Source organism: Panthera onca, chromosome B1, assembly GCF_046562875.1.
Source record: "Panthera onca isolate mPanOnc1 chromosome B1, mPanOnc1 haplotype 2, whole genome shotgun sequence".
Lineage (NCBI taxonomy): Eukaryota > Metazoa > Chordata > Mammalia > Carnivora > Felidae > Panthera > Panthera onca.
In genome coordinates this window covers 154,839,456-154,857,901 of record NC_138342.1, presented here as the reverse complement: position 1 = coordinate 154,857,901, position 18,446 = coordinate 154,839,456, and the positions used below count along the sequence as shown (strand labels likewise).

Genomic DNA, 18,446 nt, shown 5'->3' with positions numbered 1-18,446 from the left:
TAGTTTTTTCATATATGGCCTTTATTATGGTGAGGTATGTTCCCTCTAAACCTATTTTGTTGAACTTTTATCATTAATAGATATTGTACTTTGTCAAATATTTTTTCTGTGTCTATTGAGATGATCATATGGTTTTTATCTTTTTTCTTATTTATGTGATGTATAACATTGATTTGCAGAGACTAAGCCACCCTTGTATACTGGAATAAATCCCACTTGATCATGGTGAATGATTTTTTTAATGTATTGTTGGATTCTATTTACTAGTATTTTATTGGGGATTTTTGCATCAATATTCATCATCAAAGATATTGGCCTGTAGTTCTCTTTTTTTTTGTGGTGTCTTTATCTGGTTTTGGTATCAGGGTAATGTTGGCCTCATACAATTAATTTGGAAGTTTTCCTTCCTCTTCTACTTTTTGGAATAGTTTGAGAATAATGGGTATTAACTCTTCTTTAAATGTTTGGTAGAATTTGCCTATGAAGCTGTCTGATCGTGGACTTTTCATTCTTTGAGGTTTTTTTTTTTTTTTTTTTTAGATTACTGATTCAGTCTCCTTGCTGCTAATAGGTCTATTCAAATTTTCTATTCCTATCTCAGTTTTGGTAGGTTATTTGTTTCTAGGATTTTATCCCTTTCTTCTAGGTTGTCTAATTTGTTGGCATTAGGTTTTCATAATATTCTCTTGAAATTATTTGTATTTCTGTGGTGTTGGTTGTTATGTCTCCTCTTTCCATTTATAATTTTATTTGAGTCCTCTCTTTGTTTTTTGATGAGTCTGGCTAGAGGTTTATGAATTTTGTTGATCTTTTCAAAGAACCAGCTGCTGGTTTATTTATCTCTTCTACTGTTTTTTTGTTTCTCTATCATTTATTTCTGCTCTAATCTGTATTGTCTCCTGTTGTTTGGGGGTTTTGTTTGTTCTTTTTCTAGCTCCTTTAGATCTAAGGTTGGGTTGTTACCTGTATTGCTGTAAACTTCTCTCTCAGAACTGCTTTTGCTGCATCTCAAAGGTTTGGGACCCTTGTGTTTTCATTTTCATTTGTTTCCATGTACTTTTTGATTTCTTCTTTGCACTCTTGGTTGACCCATTCATTGCTTAGTAGCATGTTATTTACCCTGCATGTATTTGTGTTCTTTCCAGATTTTTTTTTTTTTTTATGTGTGTGTGTTTGATTTCTAGTTTCATACTGTTGTGGTCAGAAAATATGCATGGTATGACTTCGATCTTTTCGAATTTGTTGAGATCTATTTTGTGGCCTAATATGTGGTCTGTTTTGGAGAATGTTCCATGTGCACTTTGAAAGAATATGTATTCTGCTGTTTTAGGATGGAATGTTCTAATATAGCTATTAAATCCACCTGATCCAATGTGTCATTCAAAGCCATTTTTTCCTTGTTGATTTTCTGATTGGATGATCTGTCAACTGGTATAAGTGTCGGGTTAAGTCCCCTATTATTATTGGGGCACCTGGCTGTCTCAGTTGGTAAAGCATGTGACCCTTGGTCTCAGGGTTGTGAGTTCAAGCCCCACATTGGGCACAGAGCTTGCTTTAAAAATAAATAAATAGAGGGGCACCTGGGTGGCTCAGCTGGTTAAGTGTCCAACATCACCCAGGTCATGATCTCATGGTTCATGAGTTCAAGCCCTGTGTGGGCTTTGTGCTGATGGCTCAGAACCTGGAGTCTGCTTAAGATTCTGTGTCTCCCTCTCTCTCTGCCCCCCCCCCCACTCATGTTCTGTCTCTCAAAAAATGAATAAACGTTAAAAAAATAAATTAAAAAAGATAACTAGATAGATAAATAAGTAAAGTCCCCTACTATTATTGTATTACTGTTGACTAGTTCCTTCATGTTTGTTATAAAATGTTTTATGTATTTGGGTGCTTTCATGTTGGGTGCATAAATATTTATAATGTTATATCATCCTGTTGGATTGTCTCCTTTATTATTATGTAGTGACCTTCTTTGTCTCTTGTTAACAGTCTTTGTTTTAAAATCTGTTTTGTCTGATATGAATACTACTCTGGCTTTCTTTTGACATCCATTTGCATGATAAATATTTTTCCATTCCTTCACTTTCAGTCTGCACGTGTCTAGGTCTAAAATGCATCTCATGTAAGCAGCATATAGGTGGGTCTTGTTTTTTAATTCATTCTGTCACCTATGTCTTGTGACTGGAACATTTAGTCCATTTACATTCAAGGTAATTATTGATAGATAGGTATTTATTGCCATTTTATTCCTTGTTCTGCAGTTATTTTTGAAGTTTTTCTCTGATTTGTTCTTCTCTTTCCCTCTCATGGTTTACTAGTTTTCTTTAGTGATATATTTGGATTCCTTTTTCTTTATTATTTGCATATCTATTAGTAGTTTTTAGTTGTGGTTACCATTAGATTTATATATAACATCTGCATATAACAGTGTATATTAAGTTGATGGTTGTTTAAGTTTGAATTCATTCTTTACTCCTCCTCCATACATTTTAGGTATATGGTGTTATATATCCTTTTACTTTGTGAGTTCCTTAACTGTTTTTTTACAGAAATATTCATTTTTTTTCTCTTTTGTTTCCTACTTTCATACTATCACTTTTGATATTTCCTTTCTACTCAGAGTCCTCTTTAATATTTCTTGCAGGGCTGGTTTAATGGTCACAGACTCCTTTATTTTTTTGTTTGTCTGGGAAACTTTATCTTTCCTCTATTTTGAGTGATAGCTTTGCTGGATAGCATATTCTTGTCTGTAGATTTCTCCCATTTGGCACTCTGAATATATCATGCCACTCCCTTTTGGCTTTCAGAGTTTCTGCTGAAAACCCACTGATAGGCTTATGTGGTTTCCTTTGTATGTAACTGCCTTCTTTTGTTTCTTTAAACGTGTTTTCTTTATCACTACCTTTTGCCATTCTAATTACAATATCTCTTGGTGTGGATTGCCTTCTGTTGATTTTGTTGGGGGTTCTCTGTACTTACTGGATCTGGATATCTGTTTCCTCCCCCATATTAGGGAAGTTTTAAGCTGTTATTTCTTCAAATAAATTTTTTGCCCCCTTTCTCTCTCTTCTTCTTTTGGGACTACTGTAATACCAATGGTATTATGTTTGATAGAGTCACTGAATTCCTTAAGTCTGTTCTTGTTTTGTGTAGTTTTCTTTTCTCTCTTTTGTTCATCTTGATTACTTTCTATTACTCTGTCTTCTATGTCATTAATTTGTTCCTCTGGTTCTTCCAACCTGCTGTTCATTCCATCAAGTGTGTTTTTAATTTCATTTATTGAGCCCTTTATCTCTGCTATGTTATTCCTTATCTCTGTGTTAATGGTCTCAGTGATGCTTTCCACTCTTTTCTCAAGTCCAGCTAGTATCTTTAGGATCATTACTTTAGATTCTCTGTCAGGCATGTTACTTATATCTGTTTCACTTATATCTCTGGCTGTGGCTTTCTCCTCTTCTTTCATTTGGGACAAATACCTCTGTCTTCTTATTTTTTCTAATTCTCTGGTCCTGTTTCTCTATGTTAGGAAAGTCAGGTATGTCTCCTGTTCTTGAGGGTAATGGCCTTATGAAGAAGAGATCTAGTAGTGCCCTGCAGTGTAGTGTCCCGTGTTCCCCAGGGCCTAGCACTTCAGAGAGTGTCTTCAGTGTGTGCTGCATGTGCTCTGCTATTGTGTTCTGGTCGCTTTATCCTTTAGGCCAGTTGTCTGCAGAGGCTTTCTTTGTCTGTAGTGAGCAGTGTTTCATCTCTGGCCTGAATGTGGTGAGTTCTAACTAGATGTGTTCTGGTCTGCTTATGAAATGAGACCTGTTACCACTATTGCCTGAACCAAGGCCCTGCAAAACTCCCAGGTTGGAAGATGTGGTGTGGGCAGGGGGTTATGCCAGTCTCCTGGGGTAGGGGTCCTGCTGAGCTGGGATTGAGGGCAGTTCCACCTGAGCTTGAGGGGTTGGGGGCTTGGTGTAAGCAAGTTAGGTAGGGAGTGTCAGCGGTGTGCTGGTTCCTGCAGGTGACTCTGTGCTTATGCTGAGGTGCAGGGGAGAGAAGTGGTGCAGGTCAGTTCCATTGTTCCCAGAGAGGTCTCTCTGCAAATACTACCCAGGCTCTAGGATGAGCAGGTAACCTCCCCACTGTGTGCTCCAGGTGCTCTTCAGATTGATGTTTCTACTGAAAGTCCACTGACTGTGCCCTGCCTTCTCTCTAGGAATAGTCCCAATGCCCTTTGGCCTCTCCCTTAGTCTGTACCCTCCCACCACCCCCCAGCCCCCCCCCCCCCCACACCTACTGTTAAAACTCCAGGCTTTAAGCCCCACCAATTGCAAGAATTCATGACATTCGGCCCCTCTCGCTTTCCGAGCCAATTGCTATGGGAATTTGTGTTCCCTGTGTCCTGGTCTCTCTTGCCCTTCTGTGGCTCCCCACCCACCACAGTGGCCAGGATCCATTTCTCTCACAAACCATGTGTCCACTCTTCCTGCCTTCTCTACCTTTAGTTGTAGAGTTTGTTCTTCCAGCCTTTAGGTTTATTTCTGGGGTATTGAGGATGATTTGGTAGTTATCTAGTTGTGTTCATGGGACAAGGTGAGCCTGGGGTCCTCGTACTCCCCCAGCATCTTCCCCTTCAGTAAATACATTCTTTAATAATGCCTTTAGTATTGAGTATTTTTCTAATAGCATGTCACTTTTCTATTTTCTATCAGGAGAGCAAGCCCTGGACCTGGAGCTCACTATTTTAAGAAATTATATACTGAAGTAAAATGCTGCATGAGTTAGAGAAAGGAAGGATCCAGAAACATATGGTAAGGAGGGAATGAATCAACTGAATTTCCTTGATTATGCATTCCTTTTTTTCTTCCACTTAATTCTTTCTTTGTTATAATTTGTTTGTAAGGTGTAGAGAATATTCTTTTGAAAACAGGAAGAGAAATTTTTAACATTTGATTTAAAAGGATAATGCTTTAGAAATATTGACTTACATTTTCTGGGATATTTGGTTAGCTGTTAATTATCCAACTTTTGATCCTCCAAGTTTAAGCTTTTTTGTGATCAATAGTTTTTGTTTTTTGTTGTCATTATTCTCTTATTCTGCTTACTCAAGCCTTTTATTAACATTGGCAACTTTTTTTATTTAAAGGAGAGGTGATTCTATCCCAGCTCTAATAATTTTACACCTCTAACAAGCATAGAAGCTAGAGAGAAGATTGAGCACCTGTGATGTGCTACTTATACTACCCTGTAGTAGTGTCCTTGCTGTTTGTTTATATTTTATCTCTTAGGTTAAAGGAGGTTCCACAAGGTTGAAGATTATTTTGCATTCTCGCTTCTCCTGTAGTTATACTGAGCATGTTTTAGACATGTTAAGAGTATGGTAAATACTTTCTGGAGGAAATAAATGAAAGGAATTGGGAATATTCTTTGGCGTAGAATATTATGAATTCAGTTCTAGATATGTTGAGTTCAAGATGAAAGCAAGTGAAGAGCTTTTGTAGCCTGCGATAGTAAAGTTGGTAAATGAACAGGAGTGAGAATGTTGTTTCAAGATTTATTAGCTGAAAGTACTCTCACATTCTCTGTCCTTTCTTGTCATAGCAACACAATATATTGTTTCTGTCTCAGTATACTTATCTCCATTTGGGGAGATTAGGAAACTGAGGTATAAGGTTTGAAAGCAAATGTGTCTCCAAAGGAGAAGAAATAATGCCCCACATTTCTAAGTATAGTAGTCTTTCTGAAAGACCAAGTTACTATTTATATTTTAAAGAGGAACACTTGATGTCTGCTAGCATAAGATAAATGAGAAGCAAACTAGGAAATACATTTTGTCTCTGGATTAATGCACCTACTACTGGGTAAAGATCAAAAGAGTTCTCTTCCATTAATTTCAACTCTGACTGTAAAGCCTTGAGCTTTTCAGAGTCTTTTTTTTTTTTAAGTGGTTCAAAAGGAGGCTCATGTTAGGAATAAACATGACTAAGGAATGAACATGACTATCAAGGCTGGACAGGATGGTGTTTCTTTCCATTTAGAATAACAAATTGTCGCATACATCTTTGCCCTCTGTTAAATGTTGTTGATCTTCATTTTATAGAGTTCTAATTCTGCCCTGTATCTTGTTAAATTGGAGGACAGGGTGTGTCTATGTGTATATAAAAACTGAAGTTGTTTTTGGACGCTTACCCATTTCTTATTAACCATACTGTAAAATATCCATACTAAGACAACCTGAACCAAACTTAAAATGTTCTGTGAGACACACATCAGTGTTCCAACTATTATTTTACCTTTTCAGATTTAAGCATTTTCTAGAAACTGGGGAAGGGTGGGGTTGTCGCACATAATCTTTTCAAGACTTACATGGTTCTCTTTTTTTTTGCAGGCCTCATTGTTGGCAAGGACATCGATAAGAGGGTGACATTCATTTCTGTTCTAACCAGCTACTTTATAACTGTGAATAGTAACTATGCATATTTGTTGCTCAGCAAAACCAAGGAACAAGAGCTATGGCAGTTGAAAAAGTCTGTCTGATTCCAGGGTATTTTTCCTGGGTTTCATCATCAGGGACCTTCTCCTTTTCATCTCATCAACAATGTGGTACCTTTTACCATTCAGTAAAGATTGAGGACATGTTCTTTGGTCAGCAACCAGAACTTAAAATCTGCTGGAATAAGGTCAGAGACCATTTCAATTACAGCTGAGGAAAATGAAATTTCCATTTTATTTGGTGCCTTGTACAGGGAGCACACTAACTCTTAATAGAAAGGTCTGAGTGAAAAGAGATTGAGTTCGTCTAATAGAAACTCATGGTTATGGCGAGTGACCCAACGTGATTAGAGGGGGCAAGAGCCACACAGGAACTCATGACGGGCTATACCATGTTGCGGAATGGGGGAGTGGGGAATGGAGGTCAAACCTGTATGTTACGGTGGTCCAACCGGATCCGACTCACGTGGCTCAGTTTCACGCTCTTCATCATTCTGGTTTTCTTCCCCCTTATTGCTCACTATTATCTCACCACTCTGGATGAGGCTGATGAGGCAGGCAAGCGGATTTTTGGCCCAAGGGCTGGTAATGAACTATGCGAGGTAAAGCATGTACTGGATCTTTGCCGGATTCGTGAGTCTGTAAGCGAAGAGCTTTTGCAGCTGGAAGCCAAGCGGCAAGAGCTGAACAGTGAAATTGCCAAGCTGAATCTGAAGATTGAAGCCTGTAAGAAGAGCATTGAGAATGCCAAGCAGGACTTGCTTCAGCTCAAGAATGTCATTAGCCAGACTGAGCATTCTTACAAAGAGCTGATGGCTCAAAATCAGCCCAAACTTTCTTTGCCTATCCGATTGCTTCCAGAGAAGGACGATGCCGGTCTTCCTCCCCCAAAGGTCATACGGGGATGCCGGCTGCACAATTGTTTCGATTATTCTCGCTGTCCTCTCACCTCTGGTTTTCCAGTCTATGTGTATGACAGTGACCAGTTTGCCTTTGGCAGCTACCTGGATCCTTTGGTCAAGCAGGCTTTTCAGGCTACAGCACGAGCCAGCGTTTATGTTACAGAAAATGCGGACATTGCCTGCCTTTATGTGATATTAGTGGGAGAAATACAGGAGCCAGTAGTGCTTCGGCCTGCTGAACTTGAGAAGCAGCTCTATTCTCTACCACATTGGCGGACAGATGGACACAACCATGTCATCATCAATCTGTCGCGGAAGTCAGATACACAGAATTTACTATATAATGTCAGTACAGGCCGGGCCATGGTGGCCCAGTCTACTTTCTATGCTGCCCAGTACAGACCTGGATTTGACTTGGTAGTGTCACCACTAGTCCATGCCATGTCAGAGCCCAACTTCATGGAAATCCCACCACAGGTGCCAGTTAAGCGGAAATATCTTTTCACCTTCCAGGGTGAGAAGATTGAATCACTGAGATCCAGCCTTCAGGAGGCCCGCTCCTTTGAAGAAGAAATGGAGGGTGACCCTCCAGCCGACTATGATGATCGTATCATTGCCACCTTAAAGGCTGTACAGGACAGCAAGCTAGATCAGGTCCTGGTAGAATTTACCTGCAAAAACCAGCCTAAACCCAGTCTGCCTACTGAGTGGGCACTGTGTGGGGAGCGTGAGGACCGCTTAGAATTACTGAAGCTTTCCACCTTTGCCCTCATTATCACTCCTGGGGACCCTCACTTGGTTATTTCATCTGGGTGTGCAACACGGCTCTTTGAAGCCCTGGAAGTTGGTGCTGTCCCAGTTGTGCTGGGGGAGCAAGTCCAGCTTCCCTACCAGGACATGCTGCAGTGGAATGAGGCAGCCCTGGTGGTGCCCAAGCCACGTGTTACCGAGGTTCATTTTCTGTTACGAAGCCTCTCAGATAGTGATCTGCTGGCTATGAGGCGGCAAGGCCGCTTTCTCTGGGAGACGTACTTCTCAACCGCTGACAGTATTTTTAATACCGTGCTGGCTATGATTAGGACTCGCATACAGATCCCAGCTGCTCCCATCCGGGAAGAGGCGGCAGCTGAGATCCCCCATCGTTCAGGCAAGGCGGCTGGAACGGACCCTAACATGGCCGACAATGGGGATCTGGACCTGGGGCCAGTGGAAACGGAGCCGCCTTATGCCTCACCCAAATACCTCCGCAACTTTACTTTGACTGTCACTGATTTTTACCGCAGCTGGAACTCTGCTCCAGGGCCTTTCCATCTGTTCCCCCACACACCCTTTGACCCTGTATTGCCCTCAGAGGCCAAATTCTTGGGCTCAGGGACTGGATTTCGGCCTATTGGTGGTGGAGCTGGGGGTTCTGGCAAGGAGTTTCAGGCAGCACTTGGAGGCAACGTTCCACGAGAGCAGTTCACGGTGGTGATGTTGACTTATGAGAGGGAGGAAGTGCTTATGAACTCTTTAGAGAGACTGAATGGCCTCCCTTACCTGAACAAGGTCGTGGTGGTATGGAATTCTCCCAAGCTACCGTCAGAGGACCTTCTGTGGCCCGACATTGGCGTTCCTATTATGGTAATAGAAAAAAGCAGTTTGTTTTACTGCATGAGATAGCATTTTACTCCTTAATCCTTTTTCCAAATATATATAAAGTGTATCTTTATAGATACACTTTTTCCCCCCCATACAGATTTCCTTTCCCCATGGAATTTCTGCTTGCTTCTTTTTCAGTCCTTTCAGGCCTTGCCAGTTCCATTTCTGCTACTTACTTCCTCTAAATCTCCTAAGACTCTCCAAAACTGAAATCCATACTGGCCTCATGAAGGTTTACAAAAGCCCTTCAGTTACCCCATTGATGTTTTCTGTGTCATAACAAACATGTTGATGAGAATGATGATGACAGAGCTATTAGTAAGCACCTGTGATTTCAGGGTTTATAGAATTTAGGATTTATAGAACTTACATTATTATGGTCTCTTCACTTTATATCTATGGAAACTAAGGCTTCGAGAGATTAACTGTTCTGCCCAAGGTCATGATTAATAAAGGACAAGCTGAGCTTTAGTGTCTGATTCCAGAAGCTGCATTTTTAATCACCTCCCTGTTTTAGCAGGAAGACCCATTTCTTTATCAGGATATTACAGAAGTCTTTTGAAGGATTAGAGTTGGGGGTTTGAAATATTTGGGAGTTGGAGATCCTGCACCTTTTCTATGGTCTCTTACAGGTTCTTTCTCAGATTCTTTACTTTATCTGTTGACTTGGATGTTGTATTTTACAGGAAAAATAATCTGTTATGTAGAATAGGGCTTTAGTTCTGAGTACTTTGTTTATCCACCTTCTGACATAAATTTGGCCTTAGCAGATTACCCATTTATCTTAAATGTGAGGCCTTAGAGCAAGTCATAAGCAAACAAAGTTCCAACCACTTACCCCATGGCATAGACTTTCCAGAAAAAGGTAGCAAAGATAGGCAAAAGTTCTGGTGGGCCATCCATTGCCAAAAGCTTGCCTAAGAAAATTAGTGTAATTTTTAGGAAGAACTTGTCTGAAGGGGAATGTTTGGACTAGACCAGTGTTTTGAAAATTTATATCAAGAAACTAATTCATGTGAAGTATTTTCTAAGCAGCAGCATGGTATAATGTTAGGGCAGTATGAGTTTTGGATTAATATAGACCTGGGATTAAGTAGTCCTTTTGGATCTTTGATGAGTTAATTAACTTCTTTGACTTATGGGTTAAACAGAAAAATAAAATAATACAAGTAAGGAATCTAGAAAGGTGCCTAATAATTTTTTGATTCCTACTTACCCTTTCATGTCCAAGAAGATGGGAGGCAGTATGGATATCTGTCTATGTTGTGGACAGGGTTAACTCACTTCACTGATAAAGGCTTCTTGTATCCTCTGCATAACAGCTCTTATTACTTGCTTTCTCCTGTACAAATCTTTAAAATTGTCTTTCTTATTACTGCTGCTGTGTGCTTACCACCACTGCTCATCTTTTCTTTTCTTTTATTTAGTTGAATTTATACTCTGAGGCTCTTCAGAGACTGTGTAGTGTTCTAAAAACTTTTGATCCCAGAATTTATCTTGTATATTAAGAAAAGTGTTATAAATAGGGAGATTTCTTTATAAGATTTCTTTCCAAATAAATTTCACTTTTTTCTTTCTCAGTTACAGCTTCTTAAATGTCATTGAAATTAAAAAGAAAAAAGCGTTTGTTCTGTGAAAGGTGGATGCTGCTCAAATAGAATAATAAAGCAGCCTTGGTTTTCCTTTTTTCCTGAGTTTTCTTTGAATTTGATAGGGATGTAGAGAAGCTGATGCCACCCTGTTAACAATGACTGAAATTAGTTAGAGAACTTACCAGAACTAATCCTCTCTTTTAGCTCTGGTGGGAAATAAGTACTCCTCTTTGATTACTGGGCAGCTCATTGCAATAATACAATGCCTAGTTGGAAAGTGCCAGAAACTTTCCAAATGGGGGGCCATTCTGAATAGCTTGCCCATACTCATGATACCAGTTTTTTTCCTAGTTCTTCTGAAAAAGAGGAAACATTTTTAAGCTGGAGAATTCACTGTATTCTCTAAATATTTTGCCTGTTCTTTCTGTTTAAGAGAGGCAGGTTTTTTGGGGGGCAGTGGTTGAATTGCTGACCTCTTGGGCACAGAGCCAACACTACCAGGTATCAATACTAGGAGGGACTCGCAGCTCTCTCTCTCCCCTGTGGAGAAATGGCACCGTTATGAGACGTTGCAGAGTAGTTTTCCTACCCAGGATGCAGATGTACCCAATTCATTATGTTATAATTAACGGGTCTTTATAAAATTAGCAGTAGGGTGGTTCCCAGGCAATCTGTCAGATTCCAATCCTTAAGGGAAAATGATTTCAAATCAGCATATTTGAATTAATCTAGGAACCCACACATATCATTTCAGAAATTGAGGGGCAATTTGTGCTTCCCTTGTGCTCAGGTTCTCACCTAAGCATGAGGCATAAATGGTAAATATTTGTGGGCTATGAAATGTATTGAGCACTAGGTTTTTGAGTAGAGAGGGATTGTCTTAGGGGTGCCTTCTGGGATTTGTCAAATTCCTCATACTTGTCTATTATTTAGATGACAAAGGGGAAACTACATTGGATCCGGCTTAAAGCAAATGTGATCTTTACCACCATCCTTTGACACTCTTGCCCCAAAAGATTTAATTCTCTTCAGTTCAAATGGGAAAGGGCCTGGGCAAGGTGACTAGACTCCACCCAGAGAGATGGGGCAAGTGCCACTAGTTGAAGTAGCTGACTCGTCAGAATGGGGCGGGGCTGCTGAACAGAGGTGGTGGTGGTGGGTGACTGCTCTGTCTCTTGCCTGTTTTGTAAACAGTTGAATCAGGTTCATTAGCTCTGGGAGCTTAATAACTAAGAATGTCTAATGGAAGTGGAGAGTAGTATTAATTTTTTTTTTAAATTTTAGAGAGAGAGAGGGAGTGCAAGTGGGAGAGAATGGCAGAGGGAGAGAGAGAGAATCTCAAGCAGGCTCCACACTGAGTGCAGAGCCCGATGTAGGGCTCAGTCTCAGGAACTGTGAGAATATGACCTGAGCCAAAATCAAGTCTGACACTCAATGGACCCAGCCATCCAGGTGCCCTGTGTGGGGAATAAGTATTATGTCAAAGGATTTGAAAGCTAGTCCTTTGAGAAAAACTCCCTACTGGGTTGGGGACCACCACTTTCATGCGTCTTAAAGATGTTCCACTGTTTTCAGGTCTCCCTTGTTTCTGATGGTATGTCAGTGGTCTTCAAATTTTTGTTTTCCTATATGGAACATGTTCTTTTCCTCTGGCTGCTTTCAAGACTTTATATTTAGTTTTCAGTGCTTTGAGTATGATATGCCTTGGCATGGTTTTCTTCTATTTGTGTTCTGACTGGGGTTCACTAAGCTTCTTAAATCTGTCAATTTATTTTTTCTTCATATATTGGAAAATTTTTATGTCATTATCTATTCAGGTATATTTCTCTGCCCCATTCTTTTCCTCCTCTCCTTTGGGGGCTTCATTATATGTATATTAGACATTTAAAAATATTTATTTATTTTGAGAGAGTGAGAGAGCATGCATACGCATGCTGGGGAGAGGCAGAGGGAGGGAGGGAGGGAGGGAGGGAGAGAGAGAGAGAGAGAGAGAGAGAATGAGAATGAGAATGAATGAATGAATCCCAAGCAGGCTTTGCACTGTCGGTGCAGAGTCTGATGTGGGGCTTGATCTCATGAATTATGAGATGATAACCTGAACTGAAATCAAGAGTCAGATGTTCAATCGACTGAGCCACCCAGATGCCCTGTGAATATTAGACATTTTGATTCCATCCCACAGTTCTTAGTGTCTCTATTCATTTTTTTTAATCTTTTTTTCTGTTCTGCAATTTTGATAATTTCTCTTGATTTATCATCATGTTCACAAACTTTTGTGTCATCTCTACACTTAAGCTCATCCAGTCAATTTTAAATTGCAAATATTATATTTTCCAGTTCCAGAATATCCATGTTTTTAAAGTAATAGTTTCCATTTCCCTGATGAGATTTCCTCCCTTTTTTTTTTCCATTCTGAGTACATTTTATTGAGCATAGTTATAATAGCTACTTTAACACCTTTGCTGATTCCAACATTTGGGGTTTTGCTTTCATTGATTTTTCTTTTTTCTTGAAGGTCATGTTTTTCTGGTTCTTGGTACATCGCACAGTTTTGTATTAAACTCTGTACATTGTGAATATTACATTGTGAAGACTGGATTTTGTTTTATTTCTCTGTGAAGTATTGATACTTTAGTTTTCACAAGCAGTTTATTTGGTTGGACTCAAATGGCAAGTTCCGTCTCTTGAGTGAGTGGCAACTCAAATGTTAGTTCAATCTTTTTATCTTTTATTAGTCTGCTTACAGATAGTACCAAGCATGCATGCATGCTTGGCCATGGTAAGGATTCTAGATTTTATTAGAAGTATGTTAGGATGCCATTGGAGGGTTTTGAGGAAAGGGTAATATGTGTTGGACTATGGGGAAAAGAGCAGAAGGAACAGTTCAGAGGCTATTATTGCAGGAGCCTAGGTGAGGGGTGTTGTAAACTTGGACCAGAGCAGCAGTGGTAGAGAGGGTCAGCTAAGCATATCACATCTCCCTACTAGAATCCAAGGTCTCTGTGGAAGTGTTAAGACCAGAATGTGCCCATTTTTCCAAATGAAAACTATATAGAGAGATACGAGATTGTTTTTCACTGCCATTTTCCCTCCCTCCCAGCCCTTAATAGTAAAACTGTAAAAGGAGAACCCCATTTTGGAAACCTAATGTCATGCCAGAGTAGTTATTGTCATGTCAGTCATCATGGTCAACTAAGGGAACAAGAAGGAAGACTAGAAGAGAACTCAGTGTCATTAATAATCAGGCTTGGACTTCTGCCAGTCAGGCTGTTAAAGGCTTTACTTCTGGCTAGACCTCAGGCAACAGTAGAGATAATAATAAAGGCTATTCCTTATAAAGTTGATACACATTGTTTTTTTATCTGTGTCCACTCTCCTTTAAGAAATATTACTTGAGGGGTGCCTCAGTGGCTCAGTTGGTTGATTTTAGCTCAGGTCTTGATCTTAGGGTTGTAAGGTCAAGCCCTGAGTTGGGCTCTGCAAGTAGTATATATGTTACATGAATAGATCAGATGATATTTTCCTAAAATGTGATTTCTAAGCAAAACTAACAGGAAAAATCTTGTCCAGTTTTTCTAGGTCTAAGATTGTACAAAGTCTGGTAGACTTCACTAGGTTTAGCATCTCTGGTTTTTTTCTTTGACATTATTTAATAACTTGGTGATTATAGCTATGGCTCTCGTTTTTCTGTTTGAGAAGAGGCTACGTGGCTGTGAAGGAGAATTCTATAAAACAGAGCTACCAGAAATCAGAAATTATAGCAAAAATTATAAATGTGTAATATAAAGGAATTGCTGAAAAGTCATGTTGCATAAATGATTTCTTAATTGCTACAAATCAATTCTTTAGGGAATGTCTCCTCCTCTTAGTCTATTTGTACTCTTTACTAATTCAAAGTAAGGAATCTGAGACTGAGAGAATTTTGTTTTGGGTCACTCAACCAATTAATACCCAAATTAGAACTTAGGTCTTAGGACTTCTGACCGTGGTCAGTGCATGTTTTTCTTTTTTACCAAATCTAAATTTCTTGAAAAGGCACAGCTTACATGCATAAATAAAATGTTTACAAAGTAAAATAGGAGGAGATTGTATTAATCTTATGTGATAATAATTGCTAACAAGTTTTGAGCATTTTCTATGTGCTCGGTCAGCACTGTGTTGTCCTCTTGATATGCATTCTCTTGTTTAAAAACTATTTATATATTTTGAGAGAAAGCAAGAGAGCGTGGGCACATGAGCGGTGGAGGGGCAGAGAGCCAGGGAGAGAGAGAATTGCAAGCAGGCTTTGCACTGTCAGCGTGGAGCCCGACTCAGGGCTCCATACCAAGAACCCGTGAAATTACGACCTGAGCCAAAATCAAGAGTTGGACACTTAGCTGACTGAGCCACCCAGACACCCCTGCATTCTCTCATTTGATGGTGAACCTCTAACCTATGCTATTTGACCTACAGCTTTATAGGGATCATGTACAACTTCTTTTATGAGTTAAAACAGACTTATCTCATAACCTAAAATATAACCTAAAATCAAAACCTAAATTGTTTTTTAATACTGCATCAGACCCAAATTTAAAGTAAGTTATAAATAGAAAAGTAGTTCACTGTGTTCACCTTCTTATTCCTTTCCCTTTCTTTTCATTACCTAACTTTCCCTACTGCTTAATGTTTATTGAATGAATGAGTCCCTTGAAAAATCAAGATATTTTAATGCTGCTTGGTCTCTCTCTGTTGATTATCTCTCCACCCTAGTCACCTCAAGCTGTTTCACATGGGTCCTTGTCTCAAAAGCAGGTATACAGGACTATGAGCTTCCTTTTATACCTCATTTTCTTAATTCCTGAGCTCTGTGATGGGTTACTTCTTTTTAAAACTTTTTAAATTTTTTAAATATATTTTTAATGTCTATTTTTGAGAGAGTAGAGCGGGGTCGGGGCAGAGAGAGAGGGAGACACAGAATCTGAAGCAGGCTCCGGGCTCTGAGCCATCAGCACAGAGCCTGGCACGGGGCTTGAACCCGTGAAGTGTGAGATCATGACCTGAGCTGCAGTCGGAAACTCAACTGACTGAGCCCCCCAGGCGTCCTGGGTTACTTTTTTAAGTTAGAGGAAAGGGGAGGATGGAGGACAAAAGCTAATTGCTGTTTACCTTATTGCCTGTATGGTGACTTGACATAAGGCTCATTTTCAGAAATGGATTCATTACAGAAGTGTATCACACATGTGTATGTGTTGTTTGAGACTGGAGACTGTTGACTTTGGCTAGGCAAAATTTTAAGGAGAGAAAGGAGAACATTTTAAGTGTATTTAAATTGCTGAATTTAATAGGTGGCATTATGTGTTTGTATGGTGCTTTATATTTTCCACACATATTTTCTAATTTTATTACTTGTCAAGTATGTTTTACCTTTTTGTGTTCCCTGTTCTTGGTCTACTTTATGACTTGGGTTCATACACTTAATTTCTTCATGCCCTATTTTTCTTGCTTCCCAACTTCAAAGACCTGCCTATGGCTAGTTGTGAGCTGCTTTTATAAAAGATTCCATATTTAGGTAGTTCTTCCATTTGAATCCAAATTCCTCTGCTGCACTTCAGCAACTGTCACTTACCAAATTGTAGAAATGTTCGATTGTTGCTTGTTAATAGCAATAACTACTTACATTTCCATCCCTTACATATTAAGAGATATTGGCTATCTATTAATTGGGGATCTAACTTATGATAGCTAATTAAATATTTATGATGTAAATTGATACTTTCCTAATTAATGTGAATTTGCTGATTTCTGCCAGGATTTAGAAGCCAAATACCTTATTAGCATACTAGGAGAAAGGATCTTTGTAGAGTAGTAGCTCTTTATCATTCATAAATTCCAGAATTCCTCAAGAACCAACTTAAATGTTATGTGAGGTTACTAATTATTTTTTGATCATGCATGTACTTGCATACATTTGCATACAGTAGGACTCCAGGCCATGACTGCTGTATTGTTCCATTGTGATGGGAAGAAACGTGCAGTGAGTGGAAGTCTAGGCTTTTATGAATGATGGTAGAACTAGTCAGCAGGAGAACTCATGTAGCTTCCCCAGGAAGCATTGTTCATGAAACAAACTAAAAATGAATGTTGGCGTGCATGGCTCCTGACTTGGCAGTTGTAGGTTGATGGATTGTTTTGCTCTGGAATACTAGATTAAATGCTAGGAGGTTTTAGTATGTAGAATGTTATAGTTTTGATACATAAAGTTATCAAGTCTTTATTCCATATTCTGAAAATAGAATGGACAGGGCTAAAGTAGGGTTTATTTCCTAGTCGTTTGGTTATTTGCTCATTTATAAGATGTGTTGAACACCTACTGTATGCCAGGCACATTGCTCGGTACATTCTGGTCAGTGTCATAACCAGTAATTGACTTAGTAACTTGAGGGTCAGTTTTCATGTCCACGAGTTACCAAGGTATAATCATTAGGCATGAGAAAATAGCCATTGTTGAAGAAGCAGGAGCTGTTTTTTAGTTTTAAAAACAAAACAAAACAATGTCAACAAAAATGAGCAACATGACTTACTACTCTGGTTGACTCATTTCTATCCTTTTCGATCTGCCGTTTCTCAAAAATCTTAGATGCCAATGCTGATCTGATGGATGTCTGCATTACAGATATTTAAGTTTTTTAGTCCTTATGTTTTTGGTGCCAGAATTGATAACAGTAGGTTTGCTGAGCAAAATTTTGTCTAGCTATTAAGCAGTATAGCTTTGAAGCAAAACTGTTAGAAGAAAGCTTTTACTCTTTCCTCCTAGTTAATTTTAGTTTATATTTGCAATGTCTGTAAGTGCAGAAATCTCCTTTTGGTTGTAAGGAAAAGGTAAATTGTTCTTAAATAATGAACTGTATGTGCTGTACTGTCTTCTGAATGTTGACTCTAAATCAGAGTATCTCCTCAGTGGCACTAATGACATGTAGGGCTGGATAATTCTTTGCTCTGGGTGGTTGTCCCGTGCTTGTAGTATTTAGCAGCATTCCTGGCCTCTGCTGACTAGATACGAGTAGCTCACCCCGTTCCACTACCAGTTATGACAACCAAGACTGTCCAGCGTCATTGTTTTAGATGTTTCTTGGGCAGAATCGCTCATAGTTAAGAATCACTGCTGTAAATTCTTAAAGCAGACTTTTTGACCACAATTGTTTGTGAGCCAACCAGAAATAAGCTGCTGCAGTTCATGATGCTGTGTTTCTGTGAATCCTCAAATCTTTCCTTTCATTCTGATGGCTGTTGCGTCAGTTCCCTAATCCTGAAAATCTTGCTGCCATCCAGCCCAGAGGGGTTGTGCCAGGATGAGCAAAGGTAGTATGTATACTATATTTCTGGAATCCACAGTAGTTGTTTGTAATGGACTTGCCTCTTACTGGACTTTAATAAACTTGCTAAAAAATACAGATGTGAAATCTAGGCTAAAACACATTTGGTATTAGATCTTCAGTTCTAAGTCTTCCAGAAGACAAGCAGGTCCTCTTGATTTGGTTTATTTTGTAAATTGGACAAAAATTTTGGATGTGCTCTAGGCATCAAATCATGACTATTTTAGTTTGTGTTGTTTTTAGAGTGAATGAGGTTGTTTATAAGATGGTCACGTTTGGCTGATGAATAAGTTCCATTTTTGCACACAGTATGGGGCTGTATTTAGGAGAGAGGTTCCTCACTTACCTTTGCACAAGTAAGTGGTGGAGTGGGAATGTGAACTCAGGCTTTTCTTTTTAAAAAAAAAATTGTCTCTATTTTCTTTTCTTTCTTTCCCCCCCTCCCCCTTTTTAGAAGGAGAGCGTGTGAGCTGATGAGAGGG

General features: G+C 39.3%; 1 protein-coding gene across 1 annotated transcript in view; it reads left to right on the top strand.

The window, feature by feature from the left end:
- Positions 1–6,552: 6,552 nt before the first annotated feature.
- The window catches only part of EXTL3 (exostosin like glycosyltransferase 3), a 37,726-nt gene continuing 25,832 nt past the window's right edge, over positions 6,553–18,446 (top strand). The window contains exon 1 of the mRNA XM_060653684.3: positions 6,553–9,002. Coding sequence (XP_060509667.2) covers positions 6,855–9,002 — 2,148 coding nt within the window. The 5' untranslated portion in view covers positions 6,553–6,854. The remainder of the gene's footprint in view (positions 9,003–18,446) is intronic.